General features: G+C 43.1%; 1 protein-coding gene across 3 annotated transcripts in view; it reads left to right on the top strand.

The window, feature by feature from the left end:
* prkchb (protein kinase C, eta, b) overlaps positions 1–17,524 on the top strand; it is a 34,345-nt gene extending 16,821 nt beyond the window's left edge. For all 3 annotated transcript variants that reach the window (XM_042095262.1, XM_042095260.1, XM_042095261.1), the window contains 5 exons: positions 2,393–2,547; positions 8,288–8,426; positions 12,483–12,671; positions 16,662–16,808; positions 17,043–17,524. In XM_042095262.1, the coding sequence (XP_041951196.1) occupies positions 2,393–2,547; positions 8,288–8,426; positions 12,483–12,671; positions 16,662–16,808; positions 17,043–17,189 (777 nt within the window). In that variant the 3' untranslated portion in view covers positions 17,190–17,524. The remainder of the gene's footprint in view (positions 1–2,392; positions 2,548–8,287; positions 8,427–12,482; positions 12,672–16,661; positions 16,809–17,042) is intronic.
* Positions 17,525–20,634: the final 3,110 nt, after the last annotated feature.

The following is a 20,634-nucleotide window of genomic DNA, read 5'->3' on the forward strand; positions in this document are numbered from 1 at the left end:
CACACACACACACACACACACACACATATACGCAGACACACACACACACACACACCTACTTACGCAACTCATTCCGTTCCCAGTTACAGTACTACTTTCAGAGCCACCAGCACATACGTATTTATATAAATACACATTTATCTGTGGTTGAAACTACGATGTTAACCCACATAGAGGAGATGGACGAGCCCACACACACAAATGCACATGCCTGGTTCACGCCATACATGAGTAAGCATCAGTTCTACTGAAATTCTGGTGTTCTTGCTGGAAGTGAAAACGTCACAGACATTACCTCTGTTGCTACACACAGAGTGTTCAGTTAACTCTTTAAGAGTTGATTTTGTGAAGTGTAAAAGCTTCTCTTATCATAGCATAGCGCTTGGTACTCAGATCGAAAGGGGTTAATTTCACAATTAGTATTTTTTTTTTGTTCCACTTCAGATTTTAAACTTCTGATTTTGCTGTGTGGAAGTTTCACCGTCCTGCTTCAAACTTGCCCTCTCTTGAAGTCTGTTTGCTACTCTTAGGCCACCAATAGAAAACTGATTCCATTCTAGTTCAGAGCATTGTTCTCGTGAACCCGAGTGGGCGTGCCATTCAGTTACGTACACAACACCCTCTGTTGATGCCACATCCTTGGTTCCGTTCAAAACTGGTGTAAAATGCTGGCTGGTTCACTAGATGACGGCACGGTTCAAAGAATTCTGAACGGAACTAGTTCGACAAACAATTCTTACCAATTTTCAAATCTCTCGAAAATATTCTGTCAGTAAGACGAGACTCTCAAGGCATGTCCAGGACCACCAAGCAGGTGTTTTCCAGGTTGTTGATAACACTGCAATAAGGCGACAAACTGCCAAACTAAATTTCCTTCAAATGCACTTGGTGGTGATTGGCTTGGTGATTGAGATAAAAGATCTTGGGGGGCAGAACATCAAACGTGTGTGTGTGTGTGTGTGTGTGTGTGTGTGTTTCACCGTGGTCTTACATCTCATCTGCTTTTCCACTTGCGTCACTATCGCCTCCGCAATCCTTCCTTGAAACCCACTCACACACTCTCACACCCACCGCGTAGATGCAGGCTGCAAAGACACTACACTTCTAACGCTCGGTCAGCCGGCATGTTCAAGTGGAACCACTTCCTTGATGCATTCAGTGCAGTATGCAGTGTTCAGTTGAACTCACTCTAGCAAAGTTTCTGTTTTGATTCTCTCCTATCTGGTCTAAACACTTATCTATTGCACAAAGAGTATATATTGTAGGCCTACTTTCAACCAGTTCAGCCAGTGTTCGTGATCTCAGTAGATGGGAACAGAGATTTAAAATGATTGCTTGGAGTAGCATGTGGGTCACTGTGCTAGTTCAACTTGCTGAGATGTACAGGCAAAGAGATAATGACCTAAGCCTGTAGAACTTATATTAGTTTGATTGATTTGTACATATTTATTTGCTTTATTCCAACCACACCAGTTTGAATTCTCCTTTGTTTGTATATCCATTAGACCTGTTATACAGTATCCACAATTCATGTCATAAATTTGTCTCTTTTGTACAACCACGACATCAGTATTCATACTGTGTGGTATTCTACAACCCAGTGACTATAATGTAATTTGAAACCTATTAGCTATCACCCTAGTACATTACTGTAACACCAGACCACAAGGAACTCAGATGAACTTGGTTTTGGCTTGAGCCAGGCTAACTGAAAACAGAAACCTCAAGAAACCAATGTTGTTTTAACTTCAAAAGGCCTTATATTTCTGGAACAAGCTAGAAGTTCATAGTAGATACTGGATATTTTCTGGTAATTTGAGTCATGAGAATGGTGTTCGATGACTAATTTTAAATTAGTCACGCAGTTGTACTGCAGTGTCAATTTACAACAGCAGGTGGCAGCACATAGCTTGTTTACAAGTTCAGTTACAATTCCTCACAAGACCTCTGCATACTAGTTATGGTCAGCACTTCTATCCATTCACAGACCAAGACTACTTAACACTGACATATGACAACAGCTGGGGTGGGTTGTAAAAATATGTGTGTGTATGAAATGGGCCGAATGTAAAAATCCGCAGAATCTATCAGTGGATTACTGAGGCTATTTCTCACAGTCAGTAGCAGCTGTCCCCAGCTGTTTTGGAGAAACATTTCCTTCTGACGTGGACCATATTCATTAACCTGTAGAGCACTGCAAAGTGTGCATCTTCCATTTATCTCTCTCTCTCTCTTCAGAATTTAGCCTCATTGTCAGTCTCATTTTCTTTTCTGAATAACAGTTGGATTAGCAGAATATGAAATGATCTATCTAACCATCCAACCATCCATCCTCTCTCTCTCTCTCTCTCTCTCTCTCTCTCTCTGTGTCTCTCACTCTCTCTCTCTGCAGGATCGTCTGTTCTTTGTCATGGAGTTTGTGAATGGCGGTGACTTGATGTTCCACATCCAGAGGTCACGCCGCTTTGATGAAGGTCGGGCGCGCTTCTATGCCGCTGAGGTCATCTGTGCTCTCACATACCTGCATTCGAATGGCATCATCTACAGGTGAGCTAACAAGGCTAACAAATGCACGCGTACACACAACACATCTGCTACACTTAAAGACACTTAAACAAGCTCAGAGAGAGAGAGAGAGAGAGAGAGAGAGATGAAGAAATTCACAATTGTATACTCAGACCAGGCATGATTTCACATCTGGTGTGTCATTTTGAAGTCGAGAAGAATTCTTTTTCAAATGCCCTTCGGCCCTTGATATTCAAGGTCATTTACTTATGTTGTGCAGTAGATTGTGTCATTTGCATGTAGAGGCTCGTGACCCATGTATTCTCCACCAGTGCACAGTAATAACTCTCTAGGAAACAAATTTGCATGCATATAACGCACGCACATTCATAACGTGCAACAGCCAAAACATCACCTGATATGTTATAATCACGCTACACTGTAAATTCATATGGACACTTGTGCGAGTCTGTGTGCTGTATCTTATCACATCACCTATATGTGGATACACGTAACTCCATCCACCTTGGAAAGAGGATAACCTCCCGCTCTTGCTGACTGCTGCCATGGTCCCTTTTTGACATTCCCAGAATGCCATCCGCATGTCACATGACCACTCTCACTCTCGCTCGCAACTGTCACGAAGCTGAGATCCCACTGGGCTCTGACATTCCAGTTCTAATCCACATCCAGACTGGACATTGACCGCTGTGCTATTTGAAATCCCTGTGGACTCGTTTCAGGAAACACTGGAGGGAGGGGAGGGGGGGGTGAAAGGGATGAGATGCATGTATGTAGAGCATGAAAACAAGTCCTGGTAAGTCCTGGACTGGCTGGTTTCCTGTCTTTGTGCCATAGCAACATCACGTGTGGGAAGTGCCAAGAAGACTTGTTTGTTTTGGATGCAAAGAGGGAGAGTGAAAATAGAGAGGGAGTGTCTCTCAATCCCTGTGTGTGTGTGTGTGTGTGTGTGTGTGTGTGTGTGTGTGTGTGTGTGTGTGTGTGTGTGTGTGTGTGTGTGTGTGTGTGTGTGTGTGTGTGTGTGTGTGTGTGTGTGCGCGCGCGTGTGTGTGTGGCAAGGTAAATAAATGACAGAGAGAAAGAGAATGTATGAGAGAGTGAGTGAGAAAGATGAAGAGATGAAGAGAGTGGTGGTGAAAGACAGTGACGGAGGGTTAAAGAGCAGGAGACAAAAAAAGAGAAAAAAAGAGTGTGTGACAGAGAGAGAAAGCTAGATAGAAAGGTAGGGAGAGAGAAAGAGAGTTTTAGGAAGAGAGAGGATAATGGACAGAGAGATGGATAGACAGACAGACAAACACAGTTAGAAAGAGAGATTGACAGAAGGAGTCCACCTTGGAGATATTTTGAGAGCATGTTTGGGCAGAGCGGCTGTCCCCCACTTGGCCATCACCAGAGAGGCCTGGATCGGGGCCAGCATTACGTAAGGTGTTTGTGTGTGAGCGTGAGACCTAAAGATTGGAGACACACATACATACACACACACACACACACACACACACACAACACACAACACACACACACACAGGCTTGAGTGCATGCATTCTGGCAATGCAACAGCACGAAGAACGTCGCAGAATAAACACACAACTTTCTCACAAAGCTCTCTGCTCATTTGGACAGGAAAGAAGTGTACTGCCACTGGCTGAAGCCTGATTTGTTTTGTGTAATTCATGCACCTGCATGCAGTGGTTGTCCGTTAATGGATAAACCGCATGCAGGCAGACAGTGGGGATAATAATACAGAGTGCTGGTCAGTGCGGGAAGTGGATAACCTATGGTAAAGCACCCTTGTGACCCGTGATCCAAGATTAGAAGGAGAGATGCGGTAATCTATGCTAATCTGACTCTAAGACACTTTCAGGCGCCCAGTCAGGGAAAGTGTTAAGCCAAAGGGTTGTTGACACTGGCAGAAGTGGTGTATTCTGGGAAATGTCTTTGACGAAGCTGCAGTTGTCAATGGGAGCTCTCACTGGTGTGTTTTGCTTAACGTCACCGACATCCTGCTTTTGGGTATGCTAATTCTGTGTCTTTGAGCCGTACAGGCCACCTAGGAGAATAGCAGCAACAGGATAAGTTGTCATATTTTATGACATTTTCACTTTTTCAGTGCTCCTATATGCATGTTGGGTTGGGTATCTGTGATAGCTACCAATGCAACAAAACAAAACAACACACATGTGTGCACAAAGTTTTGCTGCCTAGATATGGAAACATGTGATTCAGTGAGACGAGAATGAGCAGGTCAGAATTTTTCCAGTCATAATGTCAAAAGGGGAAAATTGTTGAATAAATCCACCTCAATTTTGAAAGTCAAGAGGAATTGTGCCGTTCAGAATTCTTCCCTTCATGTGGTCAAGAAGGGAAGCTTGTTGAATAAAACCACTTTCAATTATCACTGTCTGGACTAAATCTTCGCTCACGACTGAAGAACAATAGTTTTGACCTGTTAGATCTGTTAGCAACATGTCAAAGAAAAGGCACCATGCAGCCCTCTGAAAAGGGCTCTTCAAACATGATTGTGGTGTTTCTTCCTTTTGGTATTTTGACCAAATAAAAGCATGAGACATGTTTTACAAAGACCTCAAGAAACGATTCAAAATTGTAGAAAAAGAGGTCAAATATGTGACCTTTAAACATTGGCCACAAAGAATGATATTCTGGTGAATGAAAGCTCTTTAAAGTGAAATCCTTGATTATAATCCACATGTTTTCAAATGCAGACAACAAACAAAAAGCCCCTGATTGTCCCCCTCACTATGCATGCCAGAGTAATTTATGGCCTCCTTACACCAAACAACGTTGACAAGATTTGGGAAAGACTTTTGAAAGATTGTAGTCTTTTGAGTAAAGCTTGAATGGGGGGGGGGGGGGGGGGGTCATTAGTTAAAAGATTCCAATCTTTCAAGAATCTTTCCCAAATCTTGTCAAAGTTGCTTGGTGTAACAGGGCTATTAGAGAGTATTTTTCAGTATGATTTTGAACAGAAGCCAGAAGTCTTGGGGAAGCCCAAAGGGATTGGGGAAAAGGCAGTTTTATTTGTATTATCAGTGTTGTGCTTTTCATCAACAAGGCAACTCGATGTGCTTTATGTCATCTGAGAACTTTTACCCTTAAGTTGTGGGTTTTTGAACATTCTAACATAAGATTCCGTTCCAAAATTCTAAAGGTTCTAAAATTCTATGTTGAATGCAGTGAACCCAGATATTCTTTAGAATGTTTATTTTCCAACATTCCCATCACACCGATGTGACGGTACACCAAACGCCATACCACATGCAATATAATAATCGGTGTTGAATGTGTAGGGGGATGTGAGAAGCTGAGCTTTTCAGCAGTCAACAACACTGGAACCGGTGTCTACCTAATCTTATGCCAGTGGGTTGTGGTTCCTAGCCCATGAGGGCATGCCAGGATGCCCAGCCGCAGTGCCAGTGGCGGTGGAAAGTGAAAAGTGCCACGTTGTCAGGGTCTCGAGGCCAGCTGTGGCCGTGAGAGCTTGCAGGTTTGCCACACCAGTTTGAAGGGGAAGAGTGCTCTGAGGGAAGAGTGTGTTCTCTCTCCCTCCCCTCTCTTTCTCTCTTTCTCTCTCTCTCTTTCTCACACACACACACACACACACACACACACACACACACACACACACACACACACACACACACACACACACACACACACACACACACAGGCAGACTCATTCACTCACACACATACTGTAGACTCATTCACACACATGCTCATACATATTCTGCAGCCTTGCTTGGAAAAGGCACATCAGTGTAACTGCCTGGTAGAGAGAACGAAAGAGGAACATCGGGGTGAATGGGTTCAGACGTATTCTAACATGAGCAAATACGCCACCATACTTTCATTTGTACTCACATAATGGTATTCACTCACACTATCATTTGTACTCACAGAATGGTATTCACTCACACTATCATTTGTACTCACAGAATGGTATTCACTCACACTATCATTTGTACTCACAGAATATTAGATACAGTGCATCCGGAAAGTTTTCAGACCCTTTCAAGTTTTCCACATTTTGTTATGTTTCAGTCTCATCTTAAAATGCACTATAGATCCTGTCCTGTCTATGCACCTGTCTATTACTTTGTATACCATATTGCACTTTTCTGCTTTTTTTATCTTTGTACTTGTACTCTGCACAATGACGATAAAGTTCAATCAAATCTAATCGAAATCACACACCCACATGCAAATACAAACACACACCACACACACTAATATCTAATATCTGTGATTTTGCAACATAACCACCAATCAAAACATTGTTTGTGAATGAGTGCATTTGCCAGTACATTTGCATGTCCGTAATTATGTGTGTGTGTGTGTAGAATGGATAGAATAGAGTGTGTAGAAATGTTGTGTTTGCCACCACTATCAAAACACTGGATGATTTGGGCATCTCTGCCAGAGGCTTTGTCTTACTCATAAGGCCTGAGCCCAAGTTGATGTCTCTCTCTCACACACACACACACACACACACACACACACACACACACACACACACACACACAAACACTTACTCACTCACTCACTCACTCACATACACATAAGGGGGACAGTCTCAGCTGGTTTGCTCCTCGGGGGACAAAAAAAAGTCTACATGCAGGAATTTTGAAGACTCCCTCCATAATTAGCCAGACCCTCTAGGCCCACGTAAAAGCCCCATCGGTCCCCTGTGTTTGCCATGTGGTCAGGCGCTCGGCCCCTCTTCATGCTGGCACTTTCAGATGAGCTTTACTGGAAGTGTCTCCTCCCCCACCCCCCACCCCTGCCTGTTGCTCACAGCTTGGCACAGACTCCTGCAAGAAGTTTAGAACTTACTCACTCCACACACCCGGCTGACTGGTTAGAGTCGTTCAGCTCGGTGCCTTGCCAAATGTGTGTGGGGTTTTTCCATCATTGCACAAATGTGTTTTGTTTTTTTAGTTTTTTTGTTTTGTTTTTTCTTTTGCATTTTCAACATTTTTGTCCCCCTCCTCCATGCTTCTGCAGTTCTATTGGGTCGGTGGGGTCGGTCTTCCAAGAAAACCATGTGACACTGAATCTGTGGTGCAAAACTTTTCCACAGTTGTTTGGTTCCAAATCCTCTGCCAGAACTGCTTGACTGCAAGTGAATAACATGGGGTGACTCCCTCCCCTTTTTAGTTTTATTGGCTGTAAAGTTACAATATTGCCAAAGCAACATCACATCACAAAACTAAAACTATCAAGAAAAGAAACATATTTGACATGGAGTAGGATATGTATTAGAATGATACAATAAAATAAAATAGATAGAACACACACACTCTCCCTCTCTCTCACACACACACATACATACACACCTTCTCTCTCTCTCCCACACATACACACACATGAATACTCCTAATTTAGTGACTGTCCCTTAATTTAACTCTTCCTGTCTCTCTCTTTGGCTATCTCTCTCTTCACCTTCTCTCTCTCTCTCTCTCTCTCTCTCTCTCTCTCTCTCTCTTCTCTCTCTCTCCCTCTGTGTGTGTGTGTAAGGGTCTGCTGTGTATACAACTTTGGCTAAACAAATAAAATGTGGGTCAAATGATGAGGATGAGGTAAATGATTAGTCATCAATGACGGTTAATTTCACCACAAATCTTGACAAATGGTTTGTTATTTCTGCCACCTGTTCTGAGTTTAATCATAGCCATAGCAGACAAGGTGTGCCCAGTAGGTGTTGTGTCATAGTCCTCTCACCTGGGTGTGTCTGTTGGCTCAGGGACCTGAAGCTGGACAACGTCCTGCTAGACAAAGATGGCCACTGCAAACTGGCTGACTTTGGCATGTGCAAGGAGGGGGTCTTCAGGGGGGACATAACGTCCACTTTCTGCGGGACACCAGACTACATCGCACCAGAGGTGAGCTGAGAAACCTGTTGAGTGTGTGTGTGTGTGTGTGTGTGTGCGTGCGTGCGCTGATCACAATGCATTTGAGTACTACAGTGTATAAACTATGTGTATATGTCTATGTGTGTCTGTGGACCAGTGTATATGCACTAGTAAGCCTTTAAGAGAGATCATTCAGTGTGTTTGTATGTGCTGCATAGATAGATAGATGTCTGTCTGTCTGTCTGTCTGTCCAGCCCTGTCCAGATGAAAGTGTGTTCTTTGAAGCAGGTATAAGGCATCCTCCACACCCACCTCTGGACAGTATGCAAATTGTAATAGGTCCATGTATGTGGTCACCTGTGGTCTAAGATGGGCCAAGACCAGTCTCTCCAGTACCTTCATGATGTGCGATGTTAAGGCAACCGGTCTGTAGTCATTGAGGGTAGATGGAGAAGGTTTTTCATAGGCATCCTCCCCTGGCTAAGGCTGAGGTTAAAAAGGTGCTGCAGAATACCAGAGATGTTCCGCACAGACCTTCAGGACCCTTGGGCTGATACCATCCGGACCTGCAGCCTTGTTCTGGTGAAGTCTCCTCAGCTGCATTTTCACCTGGCTGCTGGATACAGACAAACAGGGAGGGATGAATGGGGGAGGGCTATGATGTAGGTTCAGCATTTCCTGACCAGTTGGTGTCCATGTTGGGGGTTGAAGGGTATGGCTAGGGACAGTGATCCTTAGCCATGATCACTGATTAGGCTAGCACAGGATGACCTATGACCTAGTATGAGGGAGGAGGATGAGAGGTCTGAGTGGCTGGGGGAGGCAGCAGAGTGTCCTGTACTGAACCTGCTGAAAAATGTGTTCAACTCATTGGCCCTATTCAGACTCCCCTCAGCCTGATTCCCCTTCACCTTAAAACCCGTAGAGTACTTAAGAGTGTACTTGAAAGCATTATTCTAAGTGGGGAAGTGTGTGTTCCATCAGAACATCAGAATTCCACTACCTGGCTGCATCTTTTGGGATGTCACTAAGAGTGGCTTACATGTACATCTGTAATAAGATGCACGGTTGTGTGTTCGTGTGTGTCGGCACGTGCATGCATCTGGGGCTTTGTGAGTGTGTGTGTCTTTGTGTGTGTGAAGGAGAGAGAGGCAAAGATATTGGTGTCTTTTAAACTCACATGACTTGTGAATTGTGTGTATTCTTAGGTTTGATGTTTATGTGTTATATGTTTATATGTTTAGTCACTGCTTTTGGTATTGGTATGCCTGGGGATGTGAATGTGCATGTGGATGTATCCCTGTCTGTACGCATGTTTATGTTTATCCTCAAACAATTTGCAAGGAGGGCTGCTAGGGTATAGCACTGGGTGTTCCTCTGGTGCTCTTCAGCTTAGGAATCCAACAGGTTGAAAAATGTTTTAAAGAAAATCGGAGGTACTTATAAGGTTTATTATGTTTAAAAAGCCTTTAATCTCACATGGCTATTCTTTTAAAAGCATGCCTATGCGTTTCAGCATTACTGCCTTCGTCAGAGCATGATAAAATGCCATTTTGCGAAAGTTGTTTATACGTACTAACGGCGCATCGTCATAAAGATACATTTATCTGCATCACACCCAGTTTTAAGGGAAAACAAGTTATATCATTGATTCCAATGGGAAAGACAGCTAGTAGTCACACATCACATCTAGTTATTAATTCACAGGACATTCAATCCTTTTACTAACACAATGGTTATGAAGAAATATGTATAATATGTAACTGACTCATGTCGAAACTATGTACATTACCAACCTAATTCGTTTCCAATACCCCCAATATTGAGGACAAATTTAGCTCGTAGCTAACACCATAATATCCCATGTACTTCAGTATAACATAACCAATTATCTCACCTAGTTGTAGGAAATACGTTCGTATTATAAATGATAGAATTAAGGTATGACTGATGTTTAGCTGATGTTATGACATGTAAAGTTAAGCTTTCCGATCTTAGTTATACAGTCAGCCAAGGGCAGTTCGACTGTGCCTACATTCGTGACACTCCTATTACTAAACTGGAAAGAGCAAAAAATAGGAACATAATGGTCACCTTAATTCTATGAACACACCGATAACTCTTACACCAACTTTATTTTGTGCCTTTTATTCATGTTTGGCACACTATGCAAGTTTTTTAGCTTAATTTACCTTCATTTAACAGCTTCAGAGTCATTGGAATGGTTATATGACTTTTTTCGGGTGGAATGGTGGCAGTCTCGCTTCCCCCTAGCGCCTGTGAGCGGAAAAACCACCCTTGCAACTGTGGGCCGGCGGGCCGACGGTCTCAGTGTCAGGAAGTATAACTAGTGTAGCGAATTGCTTTACTGCATTCAAATACACATACACGCCAGGCACCGGCTAGAAAAAGGTAGCGATGGAGTTTCTCAGACATTCGTCATGACAGAGCCAGCGAAAAAGAAGCAAAAACCGAGAAAACAGTAAGGAAACTGCCAATACTGCATAGTTTACCTTTAAAGATGTAAGTAAGTATAAGCCCTTTTCGTTCCCCACTTCGATGCAGCTCCATAGGTTTCCATTATATCCACACAGTCATCTTTCCCCTAAAAGGGGGCATGTACGTGCAGCACATACAACGTTCCATTCCATCCGTTAGTGTGTATGCCTTAGGGGTGGCACGGTTCACAAAATCTACGGTTCGGTTCGTATCACGGTTTTCGGTTCGGTACGGTTCTTGTTGTTATTTTTTCTTTTAATCTTTCACACTCCAGAAACATATTTCAGCATATAGCTTAATCATCCACAATTAGGCTAGAGTATTTAAAGAATAGTTATCATGTAATAATGCACAAACTGAATTTGACTTCACATAAAGCACATTATTGTCTGAGGAAACGTTAAGCTACAGTTGAGATTTTGATACAGCAAGAGGGAAGACATTGATAATTTCAACAGTCTTTTCATTTATTTGGCATAAAAGGCAGAATGTGTACTATTGCCATCTGCAGGAACGTATGCCCCTTTTTGGCACACAAAGAAAGAAAGTGTAACTCTTGCAGCTTAAATTAAATTCTTAAATTAAAGTGCAGTATTTGGAAACATAAAGTTCTTATCTAAAGTAAAAGTGCCACTGTAATATTTTAAATGTTAAAAAACATGCTGGCTAGTGGCTATCAATAAATGCAATCCATCGGTGGTGAGAGCTACGTGGGCCGTGTCGGACAATTCTTTGACAAGTTTTTCTCGTGTCTCGTCGTATACTGTAGTTTTGGAACTACAGAGGTGCTGAAGTGTCGGCGGGAGGGAATGTTGTAGTGGGCTCGAGTATTTTCATCAACTGACGAAATCCTTCACCCTCAATCACACTATATGGCAATCATATCTTTTGCAATAAACATCCCGATTGCTTTCGTTATGGCCATTGCCCTGGCCGAGTTATCACTGAGAGGCTGCTTAAATGCTGAGGACAGAAGTTGTTGGGTAGCTTGCGGCTCTTTCTTCCTTAAACTGTCTACAGACACATTGGGGTGACGTCTTTTCATATGACCTAGCATGTTCGAAGTGTTGCCAAGAGCATACTGAACACGTGTTGCACAATGTTTGCACACAGTCGCAGTCTTTTCTGTCGTCTTAACTCCTCTATCATCATAGGTAACCTCAAATCCGAAATGTTCCCACACACCAGACCTATAAGAGGCTGGCGCATCCTGCAACTCCCGGCAGTCTTTGTCTCTCGCACTTGCCATTTCTAAAGACTCCAGTCGCGCACAGCACTCAAAACTATACTCCTACTCTCGCGCGAAAGGGAAACACATTGTCACATGGGAATCAATTGCGCATGCCATAACTAGCCTGAACCGTAGGACCGTACGACGAACACACACTCCGAACCGTGACATGCCATCCGCACGGTTCGGAGCATTTTTCAAAAACCGTGCCATCCCTAGTATGCCTGCTTGTCTATTTGTGATATGGGTATGTATGTACATTGTGTGTGTGTGTGTGTTTGTGTGTGTGTGCGTGCATGTTTATGTTTACAAATCCCATGTTTGTGTCTGTTTGTGTGTGTGTGTGTGTGTATCAGATCATCGAGGAGAAGCCGTATGGTCACTCGGTGGACTGGTGGGCGCTTGGCGTGCTGCTGTACGAGATGCTGTCTGGGCACGCTCCGTTCGAGGCCGAGACAGAGGACGAGCTGTTTGAGTGCATCTGCCGCGACACGGTGGTCTACTCCTCCTGGCTGAGCAGCGAAGCCGAGGACATCCTCAAAGGGGTGAGTGGCGCCGAGCCTGCACACTACATTCACAAGAAAAACAATTGGGCCTGAGGTCACAGCCTGTACTCCCCTTGCTGCTGAATAACTGGCCTTTCCGCAGAGCTGCACCAGTATACAGTATAAAGTCAAGGGGATTTGAGTTGGCACAAACACTTACTCTGGCCTACATGGCAAATGACACTTCAACATTTAAACAGTGACAACTAGGAATGGCAAGAGTTCTGTCATCAGCTCTGAATTGGAGCCCTGTTTGCTCCTCTGCTCTGTGTGTGTGTGTGTGTATCTCTCAGCTTGTCTACTAACACAGCTGTCAGGCCACACACTGGGCATTGTGAATATCTTTTTTTTTTCTCTTTCTTATTTTTAATTTTATGTTTACATTCTTTTATTCAAAGGGTCTTACAATATGATAAGATATGGCGCTATAATCATGTCAAGTCCTGAGCACATCCCTGTGAACAAATTATTTTATGTCACATGTGCAGATATTAACTGCATGCGCACAATTTTTTCCTGTGCACACAAATTCCACAGCCGAGAGCAGTACAGGCAGCTGTGAATAGGGGGGGGGGGGACCCCTACAAGCACACAAAACAACAGCTGGGGGCCAAACGTGCTTTCGAAGATGAGTTCTGCTAGCTCTCTCAAAGTAGAGCTTTGCTCACGTGAGTCAACTGTGACAGTTTGAGGGAGCAAACCAAGGGAGACACTGGCCCTCTGGTGATTGGTCATTTCTCAATGGGATCATACCCACACAAACCTCCTTGGACTTTTAAATAATTTGCTTGTGAAGATGTTTTATCGCACTCAGGACTTTTGACATGATTCCAGCGCCATAATAATATATTATATACACAGAGTGACTAACCGTACAATACTAACACAACACTGCCCAAGACAAAGACAGTACTCTGTGGTGTCAATTTCATAGCACATCCTTTCTGTGCAACTCTCATTTAACAACAAAATAATAATGGGGCGTAATGGGAATTGACTCACAGCTGAGGGTAGTGTTCTTTGAAAACTCACACCCTGCGATGCGGATGTTGCATAAATGGTCCCAAATTCAATTCACATTTAATTTAATTTATTTATTTATTTAGAAGCACAGTGCACATTCATAACATTTCTGTAAATGTGCCAGTGTTTGCCAGCCGGATAATTTTCAACTGTAGTCCTTGAAAACCATCAATTGTCTAAGTCAGTTGTTCCCAGATGTCAAGTCAGCAATAAAATATAATTTACAAAAGCACATAAAAAGCACATAAAAACATTGAGTTTACAATAGGAATACCCATTTTTGTTTATTCTATTCTCTCTCAATTAGGCAACAAGTACTAGATGTTATGCGCTACTAGTGCTTAGGGTTCTCGCACAGAGATCTCTAACTATTCTGCAGAGCTGCAAATTCCTGTATGAAGCAACATCCTCCATGTCACCCAGGGTGAAGCCACACACACTGCTGATAAGCTACTGCTGTAGTGATGGGATCATCCACACACACACACACACACACACACACACACACACACACACACACACACACACACACACACACACACACACACACACACACACACATTTCTGCAATGTTGTAGAAATACTACACTAGCATAGCCTGGGTGTTCCCATGCTGCCTTGCGCGCGATTTGATTCACGCTGCTAAGGCAGCCTGGAGACCATGGAGCAAATTTTCGCCTGAGATAGGGGACCAATCACAGAACAAGGGGGAAAGCAAGACAATGATGAGCTATGCACAGACGCATTTGATAGACATCCGTGGCACCCAATAAACGGATCTGGGCATTTTTTTCAAATACGAGAAAATGAACGTTTGGTTCCCAGACCACGTCTCATTGAGAAGTGGTGGCGCTAGCCAGGCTAACACTAGCAAGCAAATCTGTGGCACCTTGCAGGATCATACTCTTGGGTTGGGAATATATGTACATATGTGGATAAATAAAATGCATCCCTGTGGGCTTCAGCTCCCGTAGCAGAGATTGACCTCTCGGTGACCCTCCTCTAACAAGATATCAGACAGGCAGAGTATCAGTCTGGAAGTATGTAGGGCAGAAAGGGGGGGGAAGATGAGAGAGAGAAAGAGAGACAGAAAGAGAGAGACAGAGAGAGAGACAGACAGAAAGAGAGAGACAGAGAGAGAGAGAGAAGAGAAGGCTGGAGAAGCACAGTGAGGAAACCCAAAATGTGAGAAAGAGAGCGAGGTAGAAAGAGGAAAAAGAGAGAATGTGAGACTAACATAAACGAGAAGTGTGAAGACTGGGAAAAAGAGATGGAGACTTAAAAGAGAGAACAAGTAGGCACTTGACTGAGAGGCTGACTGTGTCGTCACTAACGCAGCTGTGCCACGCGCACTGTATGATCACTGCGCCGAGTCAGCCATTCCACAGGCATGGAAAGAGTCCATGCGGAGTAAGACTGTACCCAGCGCTATACAGCCTGACTGCGGCAGAACCAAATGCTATTGAATAATGCTATGGAAAAACCACTAGGACACGTGGCAGTGATATTGAACTGCCTACTAGCAGCAGTCTGACCCTAGACATGCATGAGCGGCTGAATGGTTAACCTGCATCTCTGAATCACAAGACTTTGAAGTGTTATTTAAAGTGGGTTCTCTTATTTAAAGTAATGGGTTCTCATATGCATACGCAGCCATTAAAATAGCTATAGCGTTACTGTTTTTATCAGACAGACATAAAAAATCTATAGAAAATGTTGGCTGCACAGGCAGATTGAAAAAAATGGTATTTTTGCAGATGCTTTTGTCCAAAGCGACTTACAGAATATGAACCTTACAAAAGTTCACATTAACAGTAAACAAACAGTTTTTATTTTTTTTGGAAGTTAATTAACAGTTGTTGTTTTCACTTTTGTCTGGACCAACTGACAACCAAAGGGGGAGAAAAAAAGTCTTCTGACTTTCTTAATTGTGCAATCCCCAAACTTTCAAGCACTCGTCTGTTTTGATTGCCAAAATCTGGGCACACCAGAGCAGTGCTCCTGTCGTCACTAACTGCGTAAGCAGGCACGTCTGATTCATCTTATTGAGTGCAGATGCCATCGAGCCGGCTCTGACTCCTCACCGCTTCCTCATGACCTCCCGTCACCAGGGATAATTAAGCTCCCTGATTGTGGGCCGACCTCCTTGACCTTTGTGACCTCATTACACCCATCCTGACACAAAAGGAGGGGTCAACGGTTGACCTAGTAGAGAGTGATCTCCTGCAGCACAGTCCCCCACTTGTTCTTTTTCTTTTTAAGAACAGGGAGATCTGCCCATGCACGGGGGGGGGGGGCTTTCAGTGTTTAGATGTTTTCTTGCAGTATTGCAGTGGACATACCGATACACTGAAACTATGGAGTTATCAATATGTACAGTATGTTGTTGCATACTGTACATATTGATTTTAACCCGACATCAGTCGGATCCTACAAATAATTTAAGCGGGCCAAATTCCTGTGTGATATGTCATGTGGTTTGGCCTGGCTCACGATGCCCGATTAGAAGACCTAACAATCAATGTTCCAGCTCTTGTCTGATCCAATCGGATTTCTTGCATGTCAGAAATTGTTATCCGCTGTTTTGCCATGTGAGCAGTTGAATGTACAGTGAGAGCACATCAATCAGATCATGTCCAGTTGAAATATGTATGCCTGTTTTATGCAGCTGAAATAAAAGTGTCTGCCTATCTTAAAGGGATTTTGCATACAGAAATCTCACTATCTGCATAAGCCAGTCGTAGTACTTGGCTAAAGCCTTGCTCTGTTTACTGACTTAAGATCTTTTACCTCTTTTTGGATTTGGTTTTCCATTTGGTGTCTGCTTCTGTATTTACTAACAAATAATGTTCACACAAAAAGATGATAGTTTTGGCCAAGTTGTTCAGTTGTACTACCTTGGACTGATGCTTGATACAGTTCATATTAATAAGCCCCCATTTGATCTGTGTGTGTGTGTGTGTGCAGCTTCTGATGAAGGACCCCCAGTGTCGCCTAGGCTGTGTGGAGAGAGAGGGAGGAGAGGAGGCCATCACGTCCCATCCGTTCTTTTCCGGCCTCGACTGGAACGTCCTGAAGAAGCGAGAGCTCGAGCCTCCTTTCAAACCCAGAATAGTGAGTCCAGCCAGTTGACACTGCACATTTTGTTGTGTAGTCACTGGTACTGTTACTGTATACCTGGTCTGTTGTGCCTTTGTTGTTTTGTTGCTATGGTTGCCTGTTATGCTGTCAGTGCGGCCTCTTGTCGATTTGTGTTCTGTATTTAAACGATATGGCACAAGTGAGAGGGAAGAGGAGGAGGAATTTTGCATTTCAACGGTCTATCTTGCTTCTTTCTCATCTCTGCAGAAATCGCTGGAGGATGTGAGTAATTTTGACCCCGACTTCACCCAGGAGGAGCCCACGCTTACTCCCATCGAGGACGCCCCGTTCACCTTTGGCAACCAGGAGTTTAAAGACTTTTCCTTCACAGCCCCCGAGCTGCTGCCCACATAACAGAATGCTGGACAATGTACACTTTAGCAGTGTATTTAAATGGGCTTGAATGCAGACACACAGATACGCACGCGTGCACGCGCGCACGCGCACACACACACACACACACACACACACACACACACACACACACACACACATACACACACATAAGTGTAAAACATTCAGTCATACTCCTGCTCTGACAAGCCCATCGCCTCATAGTTATTCCCACACAATAAGGGTCTTAAAAAAAAAAAGGAAAAAAAAAGTATGGTGTGGCCTGGCAGCTGCCAGCTATTCTTGGAACTGTTTGACCGTCAAAGCCGGGAATCAGAGCTTTGAGCAACAAATACCTAAAAAAAAATACTGGACTTTGGTCACTTTGAATATTCTTGTTTTGTTGTGAATGCTTCTGAATTGCATTGTGTTATGAATCGTGTGTGTGTGTGTGTGTGTGTGTGTGTGTGTGTGTGTGTGTGTGTGTGTGTGTGTAAATTAGTGAGCCTACTGTGTGGCAAAAAAAGGTGTCATCTCTGTAGTCCCACACATGGAAGGAAATGAAGAAAAGAATACTGTGGGAAAGGCCTGAAGAGACTTGAAATGAATTGCTCCATGTGTTGACAGCAAAGTGAACAGCCTTCTCTTAAATGATTCAGAGGGCTAGGTGCTAATGACTGTGGCACGACAGAAGAATTCATTTTTCATGACTCCAACAAGCATGTACCTCTCTTTTACACCTAACAACTGCTCAAGGCTTGACTTCAGCCCTGTGAATAGGACCTCAGTGTCCAGACCGTCTCCCTCTGCCACCTGTGAGCTTTGCCTTTGCTTTAATCGAGTGACCTTTGCTTGCTTTTTTGGCAAGCCTCTGCCTTCGTCTGAAGTCCAGAAATGCTCAAGACTTCTCTAACAAATCAAATGTCCCATTGTGTTTCCTAATTGAGGGCAGACATTTTGTTCAGCAGCACCAAAGCTGATGAATTATTTGTGAGGATCTTTAGCACCGCTGTTGTTATTGAGAAGTAATGCCAAGGCTGTATTGGGTCGATTAGATTGTAAAATTATAGAGACTCAAATAGCACAGATGTTTTATCTTGTTTCTTGTTTTCCCAGGCTTTCAAGTCTGAAATGCTCATTTGCTGTATCGCTGAAGGATGTCTCCCTGGGGTTCTGCTATAAATTATTTGAACAAAAGCAAGACCTCAGTAGGGGGGAAAAGAGAGAGAGAGAGAAACATTTTATACCCAACGACAGGCCTTTTAATTTCTCACATGCCTCCAATAAATAACTTGTTAAATAAAACTGTTTTTATTTTCATAATTAAGTTTGTATGTGAGTGTGTGTGTGAGAGAGAGAGAGAGAAGAAAGTGAGTAAACACACATAGATATTAAATCAGAAGTACTCCCTAAACCATTTCCTGTTGAGTATGGCAATGCAAAATTGTGACAAATGGCCCAGACCATTGACCTACATTAAAGTCACGTTTTTCCCCTTCCCCTACCCAGAGCCTTATAGATAGATACTGTATATCCCTCTAAAAGGCTCTGCCCCTACCCACCCATCTTGCCTGCTGCAGGAGTCAGCTGATGGCTCAACCTGATAACAGTGCAGGAATCCTCATCACACACTGACAGAAGAAAGAGGACACAAATAAGATGCAAAAACGGGTGAATGTATAGATATTAAAATCAAGACCTAAAATTGTTGTCCTGAAAGGTTGAATCAATATACTGTATGTGTGTGTGAGAGAGAGACTGATCCAAAGCCTTTCCCCCTCCTTTGACTTATTGAATACTGCTTTATTAAGCGGTGTGGCACAATTACAAAAAGTAATCTTATTTCAATTTCATCTGCATATTGCAGAAGATTTGCTTTTCATAAAAACCTTAAGAGCCAAATGGAATTTTAACAATTTGATAAATGTACAATGTGCAAATTGGGAAGTTTCTGAAACCTTATTGACCTGCAGCACCTATACAGTGCTCTTAAACTAAACAACTGGACTAAAACAATAGTGTTCTAATGGTAGCCTAACAGGGAGGCTACACCAGGCGAGTAACTGAAGCGTTCCGTTCGCGTTGCATCTGCTGCAACAATTAGCTTCCACTATAATTTGCAGAAGTAGCAGATGTAATAGCGCAGCATACATTCGAAAAAAATAGACCAGTCTTCTAAAATGTTTTTTACGCATCGCGAATGGAACGTTTCAGTTACGCGTCTGGTGTAGCTTCCCTGTAATGCTCCTTCAGTCCTAACAACAACACAGGGCATAATGCTATGAGCTAGGAAATCAGGGCATCTCATGTGAGCTACACACACACACACACACACAAATAACACTCGGCCACCGCTCTGTACCATGTAGATTATATTTACAGCTCAGCCTTATGTAAGCTATCAGAAAAAAAGAAGAAAAAAAAAACACTTTGTCCTGACTGGTCCATAAAACCATCAGGGCTATCTAAGACCAACCTCTATTTTTACCATAAGAGGTGTGGAAATATATTGAGGGGCCCCTCTGTGTCATATGTTAATACACATGAGTAAAGGCTACAGGCTAAAAATATGCCAGTACCCCTGACCAGAAGGCCCTGGTGAGGCAAAGTACAATCCAGGGTGGGACAAAAACAAAGGTCACCTTAAAGGTCAACTGTAGAGACAGGTTTGCCTTCACATGTCTGCCAACACTCCCGGTTTCCCGTAGGCCTATTTCTGGGTCATCTCCCAGTGCACTCCCGTTTTGTTATTTCTCCCAGAAAACTCCCTTAATTTGCATGAGCATCAAACTTCATAGACTCATGAATCCATTAGTTTTGTTGGTTTGTCTGACATTTCCCAGGTTGCCAGATTGTGAGAGAAAAACATCTTACACATATAAATCAATTTCAACCCTTTTGTCATAAAACCCGGCAAACCTGGCGTGTGCACTACGTAGCCGTGTCTCACAAGCAAGTGGGCTAGTTGAATGCTCGAGAAATAGCTGTCAAATTGTTAGGGAACAAATACAGTGATTAATAAACTATTATCTACTTAGACAAACTATTGAGTGTTGTTGATACACAATAGTGTTGCACTTGGAGTGTATAGGCTACCGTATGAAGCATGTAATTATGCAAAAACAGATCATGATGCAGGGTATAGCATTTTTACACAGCATCAATAAACAACATAAAGTAGCCTATCAAGAAGAAGTGGTGGGCTATACACACACACACACACACACACCACCACCACCCGTATTTTGAAAGCTAATGTTGGCAGATATGGACTAGGATGAAAGAGAAGAGCACTGAGTAAAAACACTCATCCAAGTTTGAAGTGATCACAGACTGGAGTGTGCTCAACTTGGATGTGCTTTTTTATCTGTAATTAACTAGGAATGTTTACATACTGTACATAACACAGACTTAGATTTGTTTTACTGCAATGATAAGATATGTTTGGGATTATAGTACGGATTTT

Source organism: Alosa sapidissima, chromosome 6, assembly GCF_018492685.1.
Source record: "Alosa sapidissima isolate fAloSap1 chromosome 6, fAloSap1.pri, whole genome shotgun sequence".
Lineage (NCBI taxonomy): Eukaryota > Metazoa > Chordata > Actinopteri > Clupeiformes > Clupeidae > Alosa > Alosa sapidissima.